Below are 25,010 nucleotides of genomic sequence, written 5' to 3'. Positions count from 1 at the left end.
GGTACTCTTAAATTAAATTAACATAGTTACGTGGCTTCCTTTAAATACAAAATATTTCTAGACAACATTGCTCACGTCCAGGGAAAACAATGCCACCCTGATCACATAAATGCAGTTACAATTGTATCTTACTACAAGGCATCTTTTTACTCAAATGCCATAATCCATACATAACTGAGTATTCGTACTATATGCATTTTGTGTACATATTAGAGTACAATTCTTACTACAAAAGTCTTCAAGTAGTGCAAACATTTCAATGAAATTTTGCCCATGCCCAGGGGCTGTTTTTCAAATACCCAAAATGCATCTGCACAACCAATTGTACTTGTTAAAGCTGTGTTTAGATTAAAGTTTGATTTATAATAAATTATTCTATAATGGACAAAAAACCCCAATGCGATAGTTTACTTTGACAGGCAAACGGAGTTGACATTTCATTCAAAAAATCCACATTTTGAATAAACTTATTAAATCTGAATCAAAACATGCACTCTTACATTACAGCTAGAAAGACTGACTATAATCACTGAACTGCAAACTCTCGGGCACCAAAGCTCATAACGGAATCAGACATTTCTGTGATATAATTCACAGTAGTCAGCTGTAAATTAGGGATGTAAAACTGGCTAACTGGTTCAACATCTTGTTTAACCAATTAACTGATTAAAAGGGCTGAGAGCCAGGGCGCTCTCCCCTACCCACTGCTGCGCTGGAACACACTCCCTCTCCGCCACATGCAGGGGCTGCTCCAGCTCAGCCAGAGCAGCCCCTGCCTGTGCCTCCTTCCTCCTCCGGCAGGGGCTGCACCAGCTGGTATACTGGAGTAGCCCCTGCCTGCAGCGGGCTGGCCTACAGAGCACCCAATTCCATAGGCAGGCAGGGGTTGCGCTGGAGCAGTTCCCCTGTTCCGTAGCCCCCAGCAGCTGTTCCAGCCCAACCAGTTAACCTTAACCAGTAAGCCTAACCTGTTAAGGTCAAAATGTCAGAAGTATTCTGAAAGATCTAAATATTTTCTGAAGTTTTAGCTGAGCACTTCACTTTTTGTCCTAAAGTGCTGGAGCACTGCTGTGCTCTGGTGGTTGGAAGTGAAGATATCCATGTATAATACCGGGCATGTCCATTTAAGAAAAGTTCCCACTGACCTATGCAGTTATCCCTAGTTTAGATAAGCTCCCAAGTGTTTTGGAATTTAAATCTGAATAGAAATGTGAAATATTTATGTTAAATTTGCCCAGTATTATTTTAAGACACTAAAAGAGTTTGCTTATTAATGTGAAACAACTGAACTAAAATGAGAGTCAGAAGCATTTTTTATTTTGGTGTTATATTCCTTAAAAATTCACTACATAAAAATTTGGCACTTACAAAATTGTATGATCTATTTTATTAAAAACAGAGCCAGTATATAAATATTACCAGATGCAGAAGAGATTATCCGAAAACACCCTTGCAATAGTTTTAGAGAGTCTGCACTCCTTAATGGAATTACCTATTCACAAAAAACTCAGGAGTGCTGGCTTTGAGCACATGTATAAACACAGTTGTGCGGATGGTGCTATTGCACACAGCATGCTGGCTGTCCTGCCAACCCTATTCTCAGGAGACAGCAAGGTATTAGAAGTTACTAGAAAGTTCCCAAGTGTAATACACTTCAAGTACTCTGCTAGCTCCTGAAAGCAAAACTAGCATGCAGATTGGATGTTGCCCTATACAAACCTGTGAACCCAACCAGAAGTACTGCATCTAGTTTTAGACCTCAACTGTATTCCACAGAATTGCAAGCGTAGCCTTCACTCTGGAACCAATTGCCCCATTAGTTAAGTGAACTCTGAACAGTTAAACACCAAACTAACAAAGTTAGTAAACATACAAAGCAAAGGGAAAACAAAAACAAAAAAAAACTCAAGAAGAAAAGTATATGGAAAGGGAAAGCAGAGCATGCAAACCTCAAAAGGATCGCCACAGGCTCTCCGAGGATTCAAGTCCCAGTGATTCTGAAATGCAGAAAACAATCAATCTTCCATCACCATTAGCAGCACAAGATTACAGGAGCTTATCGAGGCATAGCAAGTCCAAAGAATACTTGCAAGGCTAGACAAGCAGAAAAACATGTACCAGGAAACCAAGTAATTTCCAAATGGTTCATTTTCCACATGAAACTTCTGTAGAACAGCATGTGACTGGACAGCAAAAAAAAAAAAAATAACAGAATTTAAAGAGACACGATCAACTAAACAGTCATTGTTAAGTATTTCTTACAACTATATCCAAGATTGTAAATAGGAAAATACATGTTTGTTTCCTTTTGCATGATGCTATACTTTGTACAGGGAAAACAGAAAATCAGCTTTCTCTGTTATTTCTATGGATCACTCACACTGAAAAAGCGGTGACAAGTTTTTTATCAATGGAAAAATATTCTTGTAAAAGCACAAATATTAATAGTAAAAATAAGAGAAAATTATAGATATCTGAAGTCACATAATTCATTTTCTGAAGATGACTGAATTTCAAGAGGATGGCGAATGATTAATCTAACTGTGTGAGTGTGGCAGGGAGAAATTCAGGTTTTCAATTACCGTCCTACATCTTATTTCCATCACTCCAAAATTTTCTGCATCTGTTGATTATACCTCTACACTCTTCCTCTCATCAAAAAAGATTTTACTAACTTTAGAACCTCACAGTTGATCTATGAGCTTCACCCCAGAGTTAACCAAGACAAATATAACAGTAGAGAGTTAATTCCCCATCTGTGCAGATTAATTATAGAAACATGTGGCTTATTACTTGAATAATAAACACCCAGTGCTGGGAGCTTGGGGCACTGATCTTAAAAATGCAGAAAAATCTGAGTGTGTCACTACCTTTAGTTCCTTCTTGCTATCTATGCGGGTCTCAAAGGACTGAATGGGGGAGGGGTTGGCCCACTTTTATATCTTTGGCATGAGGTGTAAAGAGATAGTTAAGAGTCATACCCAGTGCCCACAGACGCTGGTTTCCAGAATGTGCCCAACTCACATGCAGAGGATGTGTGTGTCACTTAAGGTGGAGGATCTATGTAGGAAATGCTCAAAGAACTACTAAAAGATTTCTTTACCTGTGGAGGAGGTATGGGAAGGGCCTGAATACGTCTACATATATTTACTCCTGGGGGAATTCTGTGCCAACGTGCAACACAGAACTTGACAGAGTTCCCTGTTTCCCCTGCAGAATTGTGGCTACAAGAGCTACTAGCTGCTACTAGGGGTTGCTGAACTCTGCAGAGCCTAGCTCACTGTGAGCAGAATGCCCAGGTTGGCTGGGTTGGAGACTGCATGCTGTGCTTGATCCTTATTCTCCTGAAATGGGAGAGAGCCCTGGAAACATAGCTATGACAAAGGGTGAGGAAGGGCAGGGCTCAACATGATATCATGATAACATCTCTCTCCCAGTGGGACACAAAAGAAGCTGAGAGGGAACTAGAGGCTCTGGGAGTGCTGGTGACTGGGCAGAGGGTGCCCCACGGCTGGGATTATGTGTGTGTGAATCCTACAGCAAGGCTCTATGGGGTGGGGGATGCTGATATCTGGGCCAGAGGTGTACCCTGCAATGGGACTGTGGGGCGATGGGTGTGCAGGTGTCTGGTCTCTAACAGAGTATTCCCGGAGTATAAAATCAAGCACTGATTAGGAGAAAAACATCACAATGTGACAAATTATGAACACATTAAAGAATGCAAGCATTCAAGACAATCATCAATATCTGCAGGAAATATGTAAATTAGTAAAGCATCTTAGCATGACATGGGAAAGGACAGGATTTCTTAAAATCAAATTTGATTTTCATAGTAGTTATATGCCTAAAATGCATATTTTAAGAAGTCAAAAGAAAGTCTTTCAGACTTGGAAGGAGAGATTTATCTTTTCTGCTCAGTGCAATGAAGTACACACAAAAGCATTTCCTGGCATTTAACAAAACATTTAACTTTTTTACAGCACTTTCCTAAGTATGTTAAATTTAGATTAATCAACTAATCGAATAGTCAATGTAACTTGCATCGACTATTTGATTAGTCAATAAGGGCGCCTCTGCCTTTGAAATGTAGCAAGAGCCCTGCTGGCTCCTGCTACATTTCAAAGGCAGAAGCGCCTTGGGGAGCATGGCCAGTGGGGGACTCAAGCAGTCCCCTGCTGGCCCTGCGCTCCCTGCTTCTGAAATTACAAGAGCCCTTGTACATTCCAGAATCAGAGAGCCCAGGACCAGCAGGGCACTGTTTGAGTCCCCAGCTCACCCCAGGCTCCCTGCAGTGATTCAGCTTTTGAAATGTAGCAAGAACTTTGCTCTTGCTACATCGCACTGGTGGAAATGCCACCAGTTCCCTGCTGTACCCCTGCCCCTTCTTCCCACTTGGACAGTGCTGGGGTTCCCCGCTGGCTATGCTCCTCCCTACACCGGATCCTGCTCCCCCCTTTGCTGCCTCTCCCTGATAGAGGCAGCAAGGGGGGAGGAGAGGGAGAAAGCAGCTAGTCGAGTCACTAGTCGACACTCCAATAAGCATTTGCTTATCAGAGAGTTGACTAGTCGCTTACATCCCTACACTTTCCATCAGTAGATTTCAAAGCACTTTATAAAGGAAGTCAATATTATCTCCAATATAAAGACAGGGAAAATGAGGCATAGGGAGCTGAAGTTACTTGCCCAAGTTCACCCAGAAGGCCAAGGGCAGCCCCGGATTCCCTGAGTTCCAATGCAGTGTTCTATTCAATAAACTACATTACTTTCTTACACTGCAAATCCTATTTGAAACACTGAATTACACTTTAGCATTTTTTGTTACACTGCACAAAAGAAACATCATCTGAAGCACATGAAGTATAGACAACTTTTGTTAGAGACCCTGAATCGGTGTTCTTCGGTTTAGATTCTGGATTCAGGATGCTAGTGCTTCCAGGGTCAAAAGTCAATAGCAGTGATACTTTTTCTGCAGCATAAAACGAAGCACCTAAGACAGACCACATGTTAAATTGGTCGCCAGCTTTTAGGTAGTCAAAATGGGGAGACGGCAGTATTTGTCTATTTCTCTCTTCTGGATCCCAAGAAAGGAAGAGAATAGGAGAGAAAGAAACAGATCTGAAGTTCAAGTAGCCCAACTGGAACTGGAAAAAGAGAAGAGAGGAGTGGAGATAACTGAGGTTGAAAGAGCATAGTTAGCAAATCCAGATGGATGAGTGGTGGTATGAATTTATAGGTAGCATGGAAGGAAAGGAAACAGATAATGCAATACAAGGAGAGCAAGAAGGATGGAATAGTAAGACACTGAAGGAAAAGAAAACATACAACAGAAAATGGCATAAGTGTAATGAAAGGAACAAAGCAATTAGTGTTTTTTTAAGGTCTAGGAAAGAGCTTTCCAAAGATATATTTAATAGTAAGTTAACATATTACACATTACTAGGAAACAGAAACTGATGCAAATGTTAGTGCTTATGCAGACAAACTATAATTGAGTGTATGGAGTGGGGAAGCTTTGGTGGAAGGTGGCTAATCTCTGACAAAATCCATCCCTATATTTAGATGTTAACTCAATCGTGTCTGCCTGGAATTATTTTTATCCCTAGTTGTTCAATGGCTGACTAAAGTTTTGTTTTTTTCTTTGAAATACACCAATTTGCTCCAAATAGCAGATTTTATTCCAATTCTTTGAGGAAAATATTCCTAGATGCTTCTGCAAGGAATTAATTTCCCCCTTCACAAAATTACCCTCTCTTCTAGGCTTGCCAAAAGATCTCGCCCAGGTCACTTTGATGCTACCAAAACGATCATGATACAAGTCTTATCAGAGCCTGAGCCCTTATGTCAGCACAAGTATACGCTGAAACAGGGAGTGAAACCCATCTGATTAAAATTAATAAGCATCTGACAAGCATCTGGGTATTTTGGAACAAATTGGCAAGGAGTCCCTGGCCTAACACATGAGAATAGCTGCTTTAATAACAACACATTTAAACAAGAAAGAAGGTCAACTTTTTGAGAAATAAGGGATGTTTTATACTTATAAGGAATCTGCACTAAGATCAAGAAAGATGCAATAAGGGGTATGGGTCATTTTGTGCCACTGACCAAACCTAAAAGCCAATAATTTAGCCAGACAGACAAGCAAGGGACTCCCAGAAACTGTCAACAAGTGAATAGTTCAAGTGATGGCAGCTGCCAGTGAAGAGGAAGAGTGCTGGCTCCTTTTGCACAGTAATGAGTTCTCAGGTAGGGCATACCTAGCCATGTCTGGAGCACAAGAAGTCATTCGCTGAAAATTTTATTTCCTTGTGAAATGTATGACAGTGAAATGCTCTAATTTACATTTCAAAAAATAAAATAAAGTTTTTAAAGGATACGGTCTGTACCAGGAAACAATGTTCGTCCAGTCAACAGCTCAGCCATAATGCACCCCACTGACCAAATATCAACTGAACAAAAAAAAAAAAAAAAAAAAAAGATAAATGTAGTATAGGAAATAATAAAATGTCAACAGAATTATCTTGTTCAATAAGAAGAAATAACTCAATCCTTTGGTGTTAAAAACAACTTATACCATAAGTCCCAGGCCAGCCAACAATCTTCTGTCACTCTCAGCTGACTCTTGACAAAGCAAACCTAATACTAAATTAGATGACCCCAGCTGGGCACAATGTCCATCAGGCATAGAAGTCCACAGAGGAAGAGGGGAAAGCCTGTTCAAGGCAGGCAGATGTCTGTGGGATGCATTTGCACAGCTGCAAAAGGGCCTGGTCTTACACCTATCATACCCAAATGGAAACAGATGGAAAAGGAAGGCAAAAAAGCCAAAAAAGCCAAACAAACAAACAAACCCCTCTCCCACACACACACACACACACACACACACACACACATAAAAGGTATGAAATCAAAGGAGCACATTTATATTATCTATCTCCATAGGAGGTCATGACCTTTGAAAATGAGAGGAATGGATGAGAATGAATATTTTGCTCATTATAACCCTGAGAATTGTAAATGTTTTATTTAAATTAAATCCTGAAAATGCAAACGTAATGATACTCAAACTCTGGCCATGAACAGCTGGCTGGCCATATAATGCTGGCTCTTCCCTTCAGCTTTACTTAAATACAGTTGCTATAGTTGCCCTACTTGTACAGGCAGTCCCCGGGTTACATGGATCCGACTTATATCAGATCCCTACTTACAAACGGGGTGAGGCAACCCCGCACTAACTGCGCCCCCCCCCCCCCAGCAGACCACTGAGACGCACCGCGGTCCCGCCGCCTGCGTCCTCCGCGGCGAGAAAAGCCGCTCCGCATCTCCCTGGTCTGCAGGACTGAGGGAAGTGAGGTGTGGGAGAATAAAACTGAGCTCTGGAGAAATGTTTGGCTAGAGTTTCCCCTACAATATGTACCAGTTCTGACTTACATACAAATTCAACTTAAGAACAAACCTATAGTCCCTATCTTGTACATAACCTGGGGACTTCTGTATTCTTAAAAATGGAAGGAAGGGTGTCTATAAGACAATCCTTACCAGGAGGAGAGCTACATTATTAAATGTTTGAGAACCTCTTTGCTAATGTACCTGTCTGGTTGTAATGCATCCAGTTCAGCATAATCTCAGGAGCCCTGTACCACCTGGTAGCCACATATCCAGTCATCTCATCATCTGTGTGCCGGGCCAAACCAAAATCCAGAATCTGCAGAAGAGAGAGAGGGAGAGCGCACTGCACATTATTGCCACAGAAAAATAAAACCATCCAAACACTTTAGAACAAATCAGGTAGTTTTGAGACTGGATGGAGAAAGAACTGAATGGGAACAATGAAAAAAGTAGACTATGGAACATCAATTATGGCACTAGCCTAGACAAAAAATAGAATAGGCTACAGATATCACGACTGGGGCATAACCTGCTTCTAACTGTACTCTGCTCAATTCCAGGCAAAACTGTGGTAGCCTTTACTCTTATGTAGGTATGTAAGCAACTAGTTGCTTTCTCCCTCTTCCTGCTGCCTTTACCAGAGAGAGAGGCAGCGAGAGAGCAGGAGCTGGTGTTGGGGGGAGCCATCTTAAAAGCCGGTTCCCCCCCAGCAGCACCATCTTGGGAGGGGGGGGGGGAAGAGGCGTAGGCGTAGGCGCGAGTCGGAAATCAGCTGACTCCCAGCTTGCGCCTGCTTCCCCACACTGTGCTTGTGCTTTTAAATACATTTAAAAGGCAGAGCTGCAGTGGGGTTAGCTCCCGGGGCTAACCCTGCTGCAGCTCTGCAGTTTCCCTCACTTAACAACTAATTGACTAGTCAATGGAAATTTCATCAACTAGTCTATTCGCTGATTTATACACCATTTAGCATCCTTACTCTCATGAACACTAAATTCACTCCACATATAAAAGTTAAATTGGAGTTTAGCACAAACTTCCTTTCAGCCTCTTGAAAACATACAACTGGTGAGGACTAAAGTATTCCAGGCATATTCAAATGAACTATTAAGAAGCTGATTTTCTTAAGTCCTGCATCTTTAAAATCCACCATGTGACTATTCAAATCACAAGTCAAATTAAGTGCACATTATCCCCAGATTACCTTCAGCTCACAGTCTTCATTTACAGCTAGGTTACTAGGCTTTAAGTCCTAAAAAGGAAAAAAAAAAATCAGCAGTCTTGCATAATATATTAGTTGCAGCTATGACAGAGTCTAGGATAATTTGGCATTTGGCATTAACAACTATTTAGTTCGGAACGCAACTCTTTGTAGTGGGGAGAAGTCTAATTTTAGAATACATTTTTACTGAGTTTTCTGCAGTTCTAAAAGGCCTTCTGTATAGGCAGCAGCTAGCTTTCTCAACCTTCTCTCACTAAAGGCTAATTAATTACCTTCATAAAGGTATTGAGGTTTAAGAGGCAAGTAATGCAATTTACCCAAAGACAAAGCAAGTCAAAGCAGAACTGGGAACAGAACCCAGGAATTTTAACATTCATTTCTCATCCTTTACTTCTAGACCACTTCCTTCAATATCCCCCAACAGCTTTCATCCCAGTTCTACTGTTGCTGTGATGAACAGATTCTAAGTCACACCATTTAAAAATAGTGAATTCAGTACATTTTAAACAGTTACCCTAATACCAATACTCACTCTGTGTATTATATCAGCCGAATGGATGTACTGTAATACAAGATGACAGATATTTTACAGATCCATATAATAAACATCCTCTCATGCTCTTATTTATAGAGCATAACACACCCTCGTCCCCCACATAATTCACTTGCAGTGGGAATGAAGTGGGACTTAAGCGGTGCATAGAGCTTCCATGGGTCATGTGCACAAAGGGTGTTTCATACTTAAGTCTGTCTCCTTTCAAACACTGAAGAATTCACTCTTACCAACAATGAAATGGAAATAATGAGACAAATTGATGGGATAATAGAACCACTATGATAGCGTATGGAATAGCTCTTATTCATAGCCTTGCAGGCTCAGCCCATCACTATACACAATGTGAGAATGTATTCACATTGTGTGTTTCTGTGGAGTACTATAACAATACTGAATCATTAAGCTGACAGGAGAAAGAACAACAGAGGGTTTCCCTAGATGCACTAAGAAAATAAATATACTCTACTATCCATTTATGTTAATCTCTAATTGTATACTTCAGGACTTTCCATTTCTTCAAGCTGAATGTTCAGCATTTTGATAGGACTGGTGCATGTACCTTCAGTCCCCGAAGAATTTGGTATATAAGAAACTGTACATGGTCATCTGTGAGCTTCTGACATTTCACAATGTTGTTTAGATCAGCCCCCATGAGGTGGGTCACGAGGTACCTAGCAGGGCAGGAAAAAAAAAGTAGGACAGATAAAGCCACCAGGCAATAAATACCCCATTTTCCCCACGAGAGACAATTTCTAAGCAAACTAGCACTCTTGGTCCTGAATGAAGCTTTGCTTCACATGGAACAGGATGGTAGACTAACGGACCACTAAGGAGACATCCTTCCTGTTCCTCAATACAATCCTGAATAAAGCATTTTCTTATTCAATATAGATGACTAAAAGGCAGAACCATTCCTGTTTTCTTTCCATAATTCTTCCTCAACTAAGAAATGTCTGGAGTAGCATAACAATTTTCTTCACTTGCATGGCATTGAGAACATAGATTTTGCCAGTCCAGGTGAATGGCCAAACCACTGCTTCCCTGGAAAGTACAATACCCTGGCTGAACAATCTTCTACGGAATGGAATAATGGATGGCGTGAGAAACTCCTTCCTCTCCCCAGTGGCAATGTCAGCTGATGCCTTGAACCACAACACTGAATGCCAGTTTTCTTCTGCGATATGAAACACTCCTCTTTTCAAAATTACACATCCATACACACAAGCAAAAACACTGATTTGCAAACCCTGCACTACATTACTTCATCCCCATGTGTTCAGTGAGAAAAATAAGTTGCTGCTAATGTAGACTTAGTGTATTTGCTGATATAGCTATTCTGGCAAACCTTTTCTAACGTGGATGTGGCCCAACCAAATGTAAAATGATAGGTCAAGGATTTACTCAGTTATGACACCATAACAATAAATGTGTTCAGAGTCCATACAAACTGCTGTTTTCCCCCCACTTTGTAACAGCAACAACCACCAGAGATTAAAAGCCAAGAAATAGTACTTTAAACCCCAACAATAATCTCTATTAAGATTTTACTCTGTTGCAAGCGGCTTTCAAGAATAAACGCAACTTAGTAATGGTATTCCAATGATACAATCATCCATCCAAACATAAATCCACAAGAAAAACCACGGTCAATTTTTTATTTTAGCATTGTTCCAGATGAAAGAATGATGCATGCTAGCACAACTAGAAGCCTGGCCCCCGCACATTCTTACTATACTTTCATACTGAGTTGGTCTTCTTTTTCCATTAGTACAAACAGGAAGAATTGTGTTGGAAAGAGTACCATTTCTAGATCTTTTAAATATACGCCACAAAGACACAATTCAGTACATCCAAGAGGAAGAGCAGATTGTGAAAGGCCATTTGCAATGTTTCACATAAGGAAGCCCAAACCCACATAACTTCAGAAGTTCAATATTTTTCAAAAAAATCTAACAACATACTGAATGTTTTTAAAATTTCAATGTAATTTAGAATTGTGTAAGCAATCTTGTCTCTCGATTCCCACAGTACTTCAAAGAAGATATTCTGGACACTGCTGATTCTGTATTGCTTCTTCTAATAAACATTAAAACCCCCCACAAAGAACATAACAATATTTTTCTATGAAGCAGTGTAAAAGCAGACAAATTTCAGTATATTCTCCCCATTCCCTCTGGTACCAAAGTCCTTGATCAAGCTTAGAAGCAAGGGTTTTGTTGTCCAAATAGTTTTAAGTCTGACTGGCATAGGTTTTGTTTGCAGTGCTAAGGATGGCAAGGGCCAATTATATTAAACTCTCACTATAAAGTAGTACATAAAACTTGGAGATCTCTCCCATCAGAAGTCTATGGTCACGTCTACGAGACAGAAACCACCCCACAATTCAGCAGTGAGTCTCAAAGCCCAGGTCAAGGGCCTTGGGTTCACATTATGGGGCCAAAAACAGCAGTGCAGACATTCCTGTTCTGAAACTCAAGGGGGATGAATCTCAGACAATTAGGAGTCATGCGTAGGTGCAAAGGCAGCATGTGTTTGTATTATGGCATCAAGAGTACCTAAATAAAGACCAGAAACCACATTTTAAAGAGATATGACGTTCTACTTTCAAAAGTGTGCCATTTAAATTTCGTAAGTTCCAAGTCACTTTTGAAAATTTTACCCCAAGAATTTTAAATGGACTTGCCTATACCCTCTGAAGAAATTAAGTTTTGGGAGAGAATCTAAAAATTGGAGAACAAGTAGTCCTGTAGCATCTTAAGAGACTAACAAAATATATATATATATATATATATATATATATATATATATATATAGTATCATGAGCTTCCATGGGTAAGATCCACTTCATCAGATGAGTTATTTCCACTCTAACAGAATCCAAGATACAAATAAATAACAGCAAAAGAAGTACCTGTCAATTGTAAGACTCATGTTAATGAAGCTAATTAAATGGGCTGGGTGTGTCCCATTCATAGCTTTTCATGTCAAAATTGGAAAACTGTCTTCTATAGCTCAGTTTTGTTCTTATTTATGCAAACCAGGACTTTCACATTGGAAACCTTTCCTCACTGAAGGCAAACCACCATCTAAAATCATGGGCATCGCACCATTGGCAGTTTTCCTTGTTGCTACTTTAACATCTGACCCTTATGGGAAAGATGAGAAATGCTATGTTGGACACTCTGGCTACGTCTACACTGGCCCCTTTTCCGAAAGGGGCATGCTAATTTCACAGGTCGTAATAGGGAAATCCGCGGGGGATTTAAATATCCCTCGTGGCATTTAAATAAAAATGTCCGCCGCTTTTTTCCGGCTTTTAGAAAAGCCGGAAAAGAGCGAATACACTGGCCCCGATCCTCCGGAAAAAAGCCCTTTTCCGGAGGATCTCTTATTCCTACTTTGAAGTGTAGACGCTGGCCCCGATCCTCCGGAAAAAAGCCCTTTTCCGGAGGATCTCTTATTCCTACTTCAAAGTAGGAATAAGAGATCCTCTGGAAAAGGGCTTTTTTCCGGAGGATCGGGGCCAGTGTAGACGCTCTTTTCCGGCTTTTCTAAAAGCCGGAAAAAAGCGGCGGACATTTTTATTTAAATGCCGCGAGGGATATTTAAATCCCCCGTGGATTTCCCTATTACGACCTGTGAAATTAGCATGCCCCTTTCGGAAAAGGGGCCAGTGTAGGTGAGCCCTCTGTGTTGGTAACTGATAGCTTTAATTCAATTTCTGGGGAGATTTGCAATTTTCTGAAAAATCTTCAGGCTCATTAAGCTACATGGACAGAACATGGATTTTGTTACCTTTGAATCATAGAACTGGAAGGGACCTTGAGAGGTCACTGAGTCCAGTCCCCTGACCTTATGGCAGGACCAAACAATATCTAGATCAGCCGTTCCCAAACTTTTCCAGATGGGGATCCATTTTGACAATTCAGGAAGACTTGGTGACCCAAGGAAATTAAAAAAAATGTGTGAATGGCTCCTTAAGAGCCACCGGTGGAAATACCTGCCAACCCTTTTGAAATGTAATGGGGACCCATATTTGGGTCCCGACCCATAGGTTGGGAAACCCTGGTCTAGATCATCCCTGAAAGGTGTCTGTCTAACCTCCTCTTAAATATCTCCAGTGATGAAGATTCCATAACCCCCTTAGGAATTTATTCCAGTGCTTAACCACCCTGACAGTTAGGAAGCTTTTCCTAATGTCCAACCTAAACCTCCCTTGTTGCAATTTAAGCCCATTGCTTCTTGTCCTATCCTCAGAGGCCAAGCAGAACAATTGTCTCCCTCCTCTTTGTAATGCCCTTTTAGATACTTGAAAACTGCTGTCATGTCCCCCTTAGTCTTTTTTATAAACTAAACAAGCCCAATTCTTTCCGTCTTCCCTCATAGGTCATGTCTTCTAGATCTTTAATCATTTTTGTTGCTCTTCTCTGGACCTTCTCCAATTTTTCCACATCTTTCTTCAAATGTGGTGCCCAGAACTGGACACAATATTCCAACTGAGGCTTAATCAGCACTGAGTAGAGAGGAAGAATGACTTCTCATTTCTTGCTCACAACACTCCTGTTAATGAATCTCAGAATCACATTTGCTTTTTTATTTTTGCAACAGTGTCACACTGTTGACTCATGTTTAACTTGTCATCCACTATGATACCTATATCCCTTTCAGCAGTACTCCTTCCTACACAATCACTTCCCATTCTGTATATGAGAAACTGACTGTTCCTTCCTAAGTGGAGTGCTTTGCATTTGTCCTTATTAAACTTCATCCCGTTTACCTCAGACTATTTCTCTAGTTTGTCCAGATCATTTTGAATTATGACCCTACCCTCCAAAGCACTTGCAGCCCCTCCCAGCTTGGGATCAACTGCAAACTTAATTATCGTACGTTCCATGCCATCATCTAGACCACTGATGAAGATATCGAACAGCACTGGTCCCAAAACAGACCCCTGCAGAACCCCATTTGTGGTGCCCTTCTAGCAGGACTGTGAACCATTAATAACTACTCTCCAGGAATGGTTGTCCAGCCAATTATGCATCCACCTTATAGAAGGTCATGCAAGACTGTGTCAAATGCCTTACTAAAGTCTAGGTATAGCACATTCACCGCTTCTCCCTTATCCACAAGACTCGTTATGCTATCAAAGAAAGCTATCAGATTGGTTTGACATGATTTGTTCTTTACAAATCAATATTGGCTGTTCCCTATCACCTTACTACCTTCCAAGTGTTTGCAGATGATTTCCTCCATTATTTGGTCTATTATCTTTCCTGGCACAGAAATTCAACTAACTGGTCTGTAGTTTCCTGGGTTGTTCTTATTTCCCTTTTTATAGATGGGCACTATATTTCCCTTTTTCCAGTCTTCTGGAATTTCTCCTGACTTACATGATTTTTCAGAGATGACAGCTAAAGTCTCAGATACCTCCTCTATCAGCTCCTTGAGTATTCTAGGATGTATTTAACTAGGCCCTGGTAACTTGCAGGCATCTAACTTTTCTAAGTAATTTTTAATTTGTTCTTTTATTTTAACTTCTAAAACTACCCCATTTACACTAGCATTCTCTATGTTAGGCATCCTGTCACCATCCATCTTCTTGGAAACAAAAACCGAAACAAAGAATCAGAGTGGTAGCTGTGTTAGTCTGAATCTGCAAAAGCGGCAAGAAGTCCTGTGGCACCTTATAGACTAACTGAAGTGTTGGCGCATAAGCTTTCGTGGGCAAAGACCCACTTCGTCAGATGCATGTCACACATGCATCTGACGAAGTGGGTCTTTGCCCACGAAAGCTTATGCGCCAACACTTTGGTTAGTCTATAAGGTGCCACAGGACTCCTCACCGCTTTTGTGAAACAAAGAAGCAAACCATAATCATCCTCTTCATTTCATGTGGAGAGCAAGGAGTGTTGTGTCAATGCTTCAGGTCCTCGGACACTGACAAACACAGCTTCCAATATCACTAGTTACACCTAGTACTTATTGCTTTTCATCCATTTCAATCACATTGTTTTATAAAAAGGTGATTAAACTACTACCATCTTCTACAGATCAAAAGAGTGAGACAGAGAGAAGATACGTTCATATCTTCTCACATGAATTGCAGCAGTGCCAATATGATGGAACAAAGAATGTGATAGGAGATAAACAGGTATTCATGTATCACTGATGTGGGGATATGATCCATCAACACCAACATTTTTACATCAGGACTTGTGCAGATATACTGCCGTAACACTTGAGTGAAAGTGCTCCTATGCTGATGCGACAGCCTCTCCCACTGACATGGTTAATCCACCTCAAGAGGCAGTAGCTATGGCCAGTGGCAAAAGCTCTCCCATCGATGTAGTGTTGTGTATGTGGGGCGCTAGATCAGTATAACTACAGCGGTCAGGAATGTGGACTTTTCACTCACCCCCCAAGTGACAAAGTTATATTAATAGAGATTTTCAGTGTAGACATGGGCTGAATTCCCTGAGGCTTTGAAGAATCTGGACCAAAAGCAGCTGCAGAATGATTTCAGGAGCTAAGCATGATCTGTCTGTGTTTCTAGCTATACTTAGAGCAGTTGTCTCCAACATTTTTGTGCCCAAGATTACTTTTTTTAATTGAAGGGCAACCCGGAAAGGGACATTACCCTCATCTTGTGCAGTAATGACAGTTCTCTGAGATGTGAGTGCTGCGCTGTCGGTGTTGGGAGTTTTTCCTAGCAGTGGCCAGCTGGGTAGTGAACACACACTAGATGCCTCATGCCATTTGCGCCCTGCACTTTGCGCCTGCAGCCCAGCCAGTCCTCTTCAGTTCCTCATATAGGCTCACGTATCTGAAAAACGGGAGAGGAACAGAAACTCCGAAAAAGGGGAAGAGAGTGGGTAGTGGAGCACCCGCAGGGACAAACATCTTGAAGAACTGTTGTTACTGCACAAGGTGAGTAACTTCCCTTTCTTCTTTGAGTGATGTCCCCATGGGTGCTCCACTGTAGGTGACTTTGTAGCAGTGATAGGAAAAAAAAGGTAGGCAGGTTTTGGAGTCACCGTTTTATTAGCGGTTGAGAATACTACAGCAGTTACTTAAGTACTGCTGTCAAGATGCTGAAGCATGATAATATTCATCAAGGTATGGTTTGAAGACCATGTAGCAGCAAGGCAAATGTCCCAGAGGGGAATACCCTGGAGGAAGGCTGTGATGTTGACACTGCCCATGTGGAGCATGCTCTTGGGAGAACAGGAAGTGACTTGTTTTGTATGGATTAGCATTGAGTGATGCAGGATATAAAAATTCTTGATATGCGTTGTGATGAAATAAGTGCCCCCTTGGAGCGTTCTGCTATCAAACCAAATGGGCACTGTGATGTATGGAAGGACCAGGTTCTAGCCATATAAAAAGAGCATCTAAGGTATGCAGGTGAGCATCCTGTTGAGATGAATGAGCTTGAGATAGAAGAAAGGGAAAACTATCACTTCGTTGACAAGAAAGTTGGAGCACACCTTTGGCATAAAGGAAAGATGAGGGTGCAATATTACACGGTCTCTAATGAAGGTACTGTAGGGTAGCATCACCATAAGGGCTGCAAGTTCACTCACCCTATGGGCAGATGTTTTAGTCAGTAAGATGACAACTTTCATGGTCATCAGAGAAAGTGGGCATGTTGCCAATGGCTCAAATTGGGTGAGAGTGTCCAGCACTATCTTGAGGTTCCATGATGACAGCGGGGGCTTATGTGATGGGTTAACATTGTGTAAACCCCTGATGAATCTTCTCATGGTACAGTGTGCAAAAATGAAATAACTGTCAATCCTAGGGTAGAAGGCAGTAATGGCAGCAAGATGAACTCTGAGGGAAGCCACAGATAACCCACAGTGCTTTAGGTCAAGAATGTAGTCTAAAATTAAGTGTAGTGGCATTGCATATGGGTCAAATTTGTTCTGGGTACACCATGTCACAAACCTGTGCCATTTTTAGAGGTAAGTAGTGTGTGTTATGATCTGCCATCTACTATGCATTAGGACTTCTTTTACTCAATCTGAACAGAGTGTTTTGGATTCTTGGAACCAGCCAAGCCGTCAGGTGCAGGATCTGAAGTTGTGGGGGCAGTAGTATTCCCCCATTCTGGGTCAACAGATTGTGGCAGTTCAGAGGGTATTGGGGGGGGGGGAGAGGCTGGAGAAACAGTCTAGAGAAATAAGGAAACCATGTCTGACTGGACCAGGAGGGGACAATGAGGATTATTAGAGTCCCATCCCTGCTGACCACCTTGAGGATTTTCAGAATGAGAGGGATTGGCAAATATGCATAAAATAGCAGGCCACGCCACTTGATTGGGAAGGTATTTCCCAACGATCCATGTTTCACACCCACTCTGGAACAATACTGCAGGCATCTGACATTGTCACAGGAAGCAAATAGGTCTACATGGGGAAATCCTCATCAACAGAAAATGGACTGGAGCACTTGGTGATGAATTTCCCACTCGTGGTCTATGGCAAAGTGCCTGCTCGGAGCATCTGCTGTAGTATTGTTGATGCTGGGTAGGTACGATGCAATTACAGTTAAGTTGTTGCAGATGCACCAGTTCAATAACCAAATCACTTCGGCACAGTGGAATCAAGATCAGGCTCCCCGCTGCAGACTGATATAGTACATTGTTGCCATGTTGTCAGTAAGTATTCCGACAGTGCGCTTGTAAATGTGTGCATGGAAGTACTTGCAAGTGTTGACCACCGCTCGTAATTCCAAGAGATTGATACGGAGAATTGTTTTGCAGTTGCATCATCAACCCCATTCAAGTGAGGAGGCATCTGTAGTGATTTGCACTGATGGCTGATCACGGTGGAATGGAACCCTCCACCAGAAGATAGTCTGGGTTGGTCCACCACTTGAGGGAAGCAACCACATTGGGTGGAAGAGACTTGTTCGTGAATACAGCACTAGGAAGGGACGCATACTGATGCCAGCCAATGATGATGAAGACAACGAAGGTGCAGCTGTGCATGGTACATGGCGTAGGTTGTTGCTGCCATGCGGCCCATAAGCTGGACATAGGTAAATAATGGTATGGTGGGGTCATGGTAACGGTCATGACAAGGTCCTGTATAGACTGGAATCTTTGCATCGGTAAACAGGCACAGGCAGTAGTGTACTCCAGCCATGCGTCTATAAAGTCCAAAGTCTGTGGAGCCTGAAACATGGACTTTTGCTCACTGATAATGAGTCCAAGCGACCTGAATATATTTCTGGTCATGTCTATCATATTGTGTGTTTCCATGTAAGATGGACCATTTATAAAGACAATCAGACACAGGGGAAAATCATAATGCCCCATTAATGTAGATATGCTGCAACTACTGCGAGTGTCTTTGGAAACACTCTGGCTGTGTCTAGACTGGCAAGATCTTGCTGCCTGTCTACACTGGCCGCGAGTATTTGTGCAAGAACACAGACTTTGTACTGTAGAAAATCAGTGGTTCTTGCGCAAATACTTTGACGCTCCCGCTCAGGGATAAGCTGTCTTGCGCAAGTATTCTTGTGCCAGAGGGCCAGTGTAGACAGCCAAGTTAATTTCTTGCGCAAGAAAGCCCGATGGCTAAAATGGCCATCGGAGCTTTCTTGCGCAAATACTTTTAACGTAAAAACTTTTCCGGGAAACAAAGAACAACAAAATGGAGGCAGGAAAACTAAAATGGTAATACAAGATAAATGAGAAAGGCACAACAATCAAATTCTATTTTATTAAACTGAACTATTAGGCTTAGTATTATTAAACCAAAAGAGCAATACAAACAAGTAGTCATTTAAAAACAACATAGTGATTGTGGTTCTGTTTAGCTAGTGCATAGTAATCACGGGAAACAAGAGATCCTGGCCTGTTTAGCAGGATTGGAATAAGTGAACCAAGTACTGTACTGTCTTTCAGGATTCCCCTAGGTAAAATCCATTACCAGAGTAGAGTTCAGACTCAACCGGAGAGGGATTTATTTTAAGATATGCCTTTGAAGAAAATACAAATACCCCATTTGTCAAATGCTACTCTCTGCAAGCCAGCAAAGAGGTCTCCGTCCCCAGAGACCTAGCGATAAGGCAGACGTGGATGACTAATATGAAGTGCTCTTACAACTGTTAGAGTAGTGCCACAGACTTGCATTAACACTATGGTGACCATATTTCCTGAACCAAAAATGAGGACACATGATGTAAGGGCCCTACCATCAGTCAAACGTTAGTCATGCCCCCTGCTCTCTTAGGCCCCACCCACCTGCCACAGGAAGTCCCACCCCTAGGGGGAGTACTTCTGGGGTCAAGATGGACACACGACCAGAAATAAAGGGCACTATGGGCAAGATGTGTGTGATAGTGTTGTACATAGGGGCAGGATATAGGAGTAGGCTCTGGTGGCACAACAGGTTGTAGGGGGAACTGGGTGTGGGACTGTGGGCAAGAGCAGGGTGTGGACAGAGGCAAAGTGTGTCTGGTGGCATTGGGCAGGAGGGACTGAGCAATGCGGAGCTGGGGTGGATGCTGAGCTCCTGTCACTCAGGAGCGCTCAGGGCCAGGGGGAAGGCACCCACCTACGTCGCCTTGTGGCATTAGCCCAAGTTTCGGCGGGGGCAGGATGGGCTTGTGGACTCAGCAAGGGTCCTTGAGCCAGCGGTGCCACAGGTCGTACAGCTGCTGCAGTCATAGCTTCTCCCCGAGGGTGTACAGGTCACACATTTTAGTATGAGCTCTGGTCCATACAGCCCCCCGATCTTTCCTCTACTCTGTATTACAGGTCAGTGCTAAAAGCTCATGCTGCAAAGGGTCTAAAACATTTGTTGCTTAAATATGAAAATAACCTGCAGTTTGGTGTTAGCTGTGTCAAGCCAGGCCGTGAAGACGATCTGTCCCCTGCTCCACCAGGGACAGGACCGGCGGTTGTTCTTCCAGCCCCTCAGCCACGCTGAAATGCAGCGCAGTGACCATCCCACCATGTAGCCTGCCAGGCTGAGCCCCTTCCCCTACTCCACCCCGCACCGCTCACCCACTCAGCAGTCGATGCAGGAAGTGCAGCACATTCAAGGCACCGCTGGCCTTGGCCACTCCCATGCTGCTGTTGCCTGGCTTGGCTGCCCCACTTGAGCTCCCATGCCCTTTGACACCGCGCCTTAGCAGGGGTCCAGGCCTGGGCTGGAGCCACTGCCAGGTCCACCCTGCCCGGAGGCCACGGGGGAAGAGCCAGGTCAGACACTTCTGGCCACACCAGGGGCTCCAGCTGGAGGCCCTCAGCCCTGGGCTTTCAGGGACATTTCACAGCTTTATGGGGACATTGGGACAGGAGATTCCGATTTAGGACTATCCCGGAAAATCCGGGATATATGGTTGGCCTAATTAACAGAGCATTTGCTGTCTTATCCTTTATGCTGCAAAGTCACACTTGTGAGGAATCCAAGAACAACTTACGGGTCTAGATATCCATTTATCCACTTCCCCTTTGTATCACCCTACAGCTGTTAGGATCTAAGACTGTATTTATACAGCTCACAACAATGCCTTGCAACAGCTCACAGCTGTATCCTGTTACAAGCCATTCCCAGGCACATCACAAGTACCGAAATATTAACCTGTTCCAGTAGGGGCTGGAATTTAGTGATAAACTATAACAGTTTTGGAGTCACTAATGTAACCAAAAAAGACTGCTTTTGTATTTCCTTTCCAGGTTAATTTCAAGCTATAGGCGTAGACTCACTGTTTCTCAAAGTTAATTGGCTTCAGCTTTAATCCAACATAAACCACAAATTATCTACTGGATCAGTCCTTTCAAAAATGTATGAATGGCCTCATTCCAAATAAGGTAAATGCGAATTTCCCAACCCAGTCAATCTTTTCCAAAGTACTCATACCCACCAAGCCTCATACTGACTGCATTGCCTGAGTAGCACAGAGCACCATATATATTGTGGCTTAAAAGAACTCATGAATGCACTGCCTCTTTCCTGCTTTTTTGTCAGTTAGAAAGGGAGATTATTCTACGTCATTAGATAAGACTAATGGGGCTAAATTGGGGATTTTCAAAAGGCACTAAAGGAAACTGGGTGCCTTTGAACATCCCAGTCTGAATATGTATGGGTTGGCTCGGCAGTAAACAGTGATACAAGGAACACAAAGGATATCTACTAATACTTGAGGGTGTTAATATAAAATAGGGAACGAGTTGTTTATGGCAGAGCAAGGAGATATAATTAGAAAGGTGAGTTTCTGGACAAGAATCATCATTAAGGCATTGAAATAATCTTACATGGGATATAGCAGAAGTCCCATCGCTTCAGAGATTTAAAACTAAACTAGACAAGGTTCTACCAAAAGGAAAAAAATCCTACACTGGCAGGAGGAAGGATGAGAACTAACAAGAGATTAAAGATAGAAAAGGCCTTTGATTCTAAAACAATGTGTAACTCATAAACCTTCCAAATTCTAGCCACATACCAAAGATACTCAGTGGTATGTGGCTGGATAACCCCACTCTTGTGTCCCAGTACCCTGCTCAGCCCTTAATCTGGCAGTTTCAATACTGCACTTAGCCCTTGGCAGCATTTGAGCTCTGGTCCCTCAGCTACAAAGGGCATTGGGGCAAGTGCCCTGGGATCAGCCTGGGCTGTGAAAACAGTTCTCTCCAGCTCCCAGCTGGGTTCTCAGGCTGCCTGGAAAAGGAGTGCCTGAAACCCGGGTTTGGAGCTCCTCCCCTCCCCTTTGCTGTCTCTGGCAATGTTGCCGTTACCTTTCTTAGTTTCTTGTTCTCTTCCTATCTGCTCTGGTCTCCTCTCACTCCACTTCCTCTCCCACTCTCTCTCCCTGCAAGGAAAGCTTCCTTTTAAAAAGCAAGGGAGTTTTCGGTTAGATATTAGGAAAAGCTTGCTAACTATAAGGACAATCAACCTCTGGAATATACTTCCAAGGGAGACTGTGGAGTCCCAATAATTGGAAGTTCTTAGAAACAGGTTGGACAAAAACCTGTCAGGGATGGTTTAGCAATAGACAAGTGGCTGAATTAGATTTCTAAAGGTTCATTCTAGCCTATGTTTCAATAATCATATGGTTGGGTTTCAGTTTTCAAAGCTGTTACCTACACATCATTGAATTCTTCCAGTGACTTAGCAGGTGTGAACACATCCAACAGACCAATCACCTACAAAGAAAAAAAAAAGGCAAAAAATGAGAAAACTGGTAAATATATTTGATAATATATTTGTAAGTGTTTTTAGTTCCTGAACTGGAGTAGAAAAGATTCATTCCAATTAACTTTTTTCTTCAAAACACACCAACAGGTCAGGGGAGGAGGGAAGAAATTAGTTTTCATGATCCTGAATACAGGTTATGTTCTTGTGGGGAAAAAAATTCTGAAGTTGTAATACATAAGGTTACCATTTTTACTACAACCAACCATTCAAAGAATCAAGTAGGGAAGGTTAAAAAAAAATCAAGTAAGGCAAATTAATACTGTTGCTTAACACAACTGCTAAATTCAGAGGTGAAAGTAAGCCAGTACGGGCCAGTACAGCATACTGGTAAGAAAGTGGCCAAAGTAGCTATGGCACTGCTTTAACTTGGCTGTGTAGTTGTAAGCTTCAGCACTAGGGAGAACTGTCTCAGAGCTATAATAAAATCACCTCCACAAGGGGAATGGCTCCCAGGGTGTGTCTAGGCTACAGGGGTTTTTTTTTGAAAAAGGGGGCCTTTTTTCGAAAAAATTTCCTCTGCGTCTAGACTGCTGCCACATTCTTTCAAAAGTAAATCAAAAGAACGTGGCAGTTTTTTCGACCGTGGAAAACCTCGTTTTACGAGGAAGAACGTCTTTTTTTGAAAGTGTTCTTTCGAAAAAAGGCGCTATGTAATGCAAACTGTGCTTTTTCAAAAGTACCGGATGTAGTCTAGATGCTCTTTTTCAAAAGAGGCTTTTTCAAAAATATCTTTCGAAAAGCCTTTTGAAAGAGGCTTGCAGTCTAGACGTAGGCCCAGTGCTGTAGTACTGTCTACACTGCCGCTTTACTGTGCTAGAACTTGAATCAGTTGGGGGAGGGGTGTTTCTTTATACCCCTGAGCAAAGAAAGTTTCATCACTGTGAGTGGCAGTGTAGACAAGCTCTCTATATCAAAGTCATTCAAAAGGATCCATGAAGTTAAGCATGGAGGTAGGAAAGGGGGTTGCAATACGACCCTACCAGTCAAATTTAAATTAAAGTGACTTTCATCTCAGCTATATTCAGTGTTGGTGTAGTCACATTGGTCCCAGGATACTACGAGACAAGGTGGGTGTGATAATACCTGTTACTGGGGAGAGAGAATTTTTCACGCTTACACAGAGCTCTTCTTCAGGTTTAGGAAAGATACTCAAATTGTCACTGCTAAATACAAAGTGGAACGGGTAGCATAAGAAACTGACACATATGGCAAGGGACTATTCAAGGTGAAACTGACAATTAAAAACCCCTCCATGTCACAGGGAGGAAAAGGGAAAGCAGCAAATGGGGTAGAGGTTTGTTAATGGGTTACAGATTTTTATAGTAACCCATAAATCCCATGTCTCTATTCAGTCCACGATTTTTGGTGTCTAGCAAAGTTATGAATTTAAGCTCCCTGGGTCATCTTTTGAAAGTGTTGTGCAAGTTTAAAATGCTACCTGAAATACTGGACAATCTGTTAGGGAGGAGGAAAAGAAAACAGCAGATAACAAAGTCTAATTACAAAACAAAATGCTTTTGAAGACCGCATAATTGAGAAAACACGTAAGTGTTGTTTTAAAAATCAAAATAAATTGAATTGAGAAGTACCGATACTTTCCTCCTAAATTAAGTTATTGGTGGAAATAATTCTAATATTATTTTGATCCAAAACACATTTAAGATGCCAGACACCAAGATGGTATTGTTGAAAAACTAGATATCAAATGTGGCATAACTAAAACACATACAGGTATGGACTTATCTTTGTTAACTATTTGTTAATTATTGGCTGTGTCACTCCATGATGTTTTATTATAATGCCTGATTATTTATGTTATTTGCTATCTGCATATAAAGAATGGTAGTAATTTTGTATTTTTAACTATATTTAAAGTGTGTACAACAGGATGTCGTTAGGTTTTTTTTTTAAATAAAATAATCCAAGTCAGAGTCTGTAAAACATTCTTCAAGTCCAGTGTTCATTCTACTCTATGGCCTATACAAGGATTTTAATACAGAAGTTCTTTGCCCTAATAGGGATGTAATAGCGTAGTCAATTAGCCTATTAACTAATAGGCAAAAGCTTATAAGACAATGCTATAGACTACACACATTTCCCCATTTTCTCCCCCCACCAGTAAATATTTTAGCAGGCTGGTCAGCAGCCCAGCTCAGTCCTGGCTTGCAACTGGTCCAGGATCTATCCTGCTGTGTCTCTGCATTTAAAGTGTATTAGGAACCAGGTGGGCAGAAAACGTGGCTCAGTTCTGGCCGGCACCAGATCTGGGAGCTCAGACCTCCGCCTGGACTGGGTCTGTATTAGAGACAGTAGCATGGGGCAACAGGCAGCAAGCCGGTCCATGAGGAGAGCCGGTTTTTAAACTGGCTCCCCTTGAGGACCAACTACTGCCTGGCACCCCACGTTGCTGCCTCTGATACAGAGAGAGTAGCGCAAGTGGCAGGGGTCTCCTCGGGAATGAGGCCAGAATGCACTGGCTGCCAGCCTGCCCCCAAGTACTATAGAATAGTCAAATAACCAATAAGAATTCATGAGGTTTATTGACTATCCAACTAGTTCTCAGAATTGAGGTTCATGGTTTCCCATAGGCCAGATTTACTTTTCTGGAGTTCCAGAGTTAGTGGATTTTGTGGAC

General features: G+C 42.1%; 1 protein-coding gene across 2 annotated transcripts in view; it reads right to left on the bottom strand.

The window, feature by feature from the left end:
* The window catches only part of MAPK14 (mitogen-activated protein kinase 14), a 58,994-nt gene that overhangs the window by 11,580 nt on the left and 22,404 nt on the right, over nucleotides 1-25,010 (bottom strand). For both annotated transcript variants that reach the window (XM_075910336.2, XM_075910335.2), the window contains exons 3-8: nucleotides 22,265-22,323; nucleotides 9,724-9,835; nucleotides 9,141-9,170; nucleotides 8,591-8,638; nucleotides 7,591-7,705; nucleotides 6,378-6,449 (exon numbers count right to left, since the gene is read on the bottom strand). In XM_075910336.2, the coding sequence (XP_075766451.2) occupies nucleotides 6,378-6,449; nucleotides 7,591-7,705; nucleotides 8,591-8,638; nucleotides 9,141-9,170; nucleotides 9,724-9,835; nucleotides 22,265-22,323 (436 nt within the window). The remainder of the gene's footprint in view (nucleotides 1-6,377; nucleotides 6,450-7,590; nucleotides 7,706-8,590; nucleotides 8,639-9,140; nucleotides 9,171-9,723; nucleotides 9,836-22,264; nucleotides 22,324-25,010) is intronic.

Source organism: Pelodiscus sinensis, chromosome 27 (genome assembly GCF_052426305.1).
Source record: "Pelodiscus sinensis isolate ZL-2025 chromosome 27, ASM5242630v1, whole genome shotgun sequence".
Taxonomy (NCBI): domain Eukaryota; kingdom Metazoa; phylum Chordata; order Testudines; family Trionychidae; genus Pelodiscus; species Pelodiscus sinensis.
The sequence above is the reverse complement of the archived record's forward strand: the minus strand, read 5'-3'. Positions and strand labels throughout refer to the sequence as shown.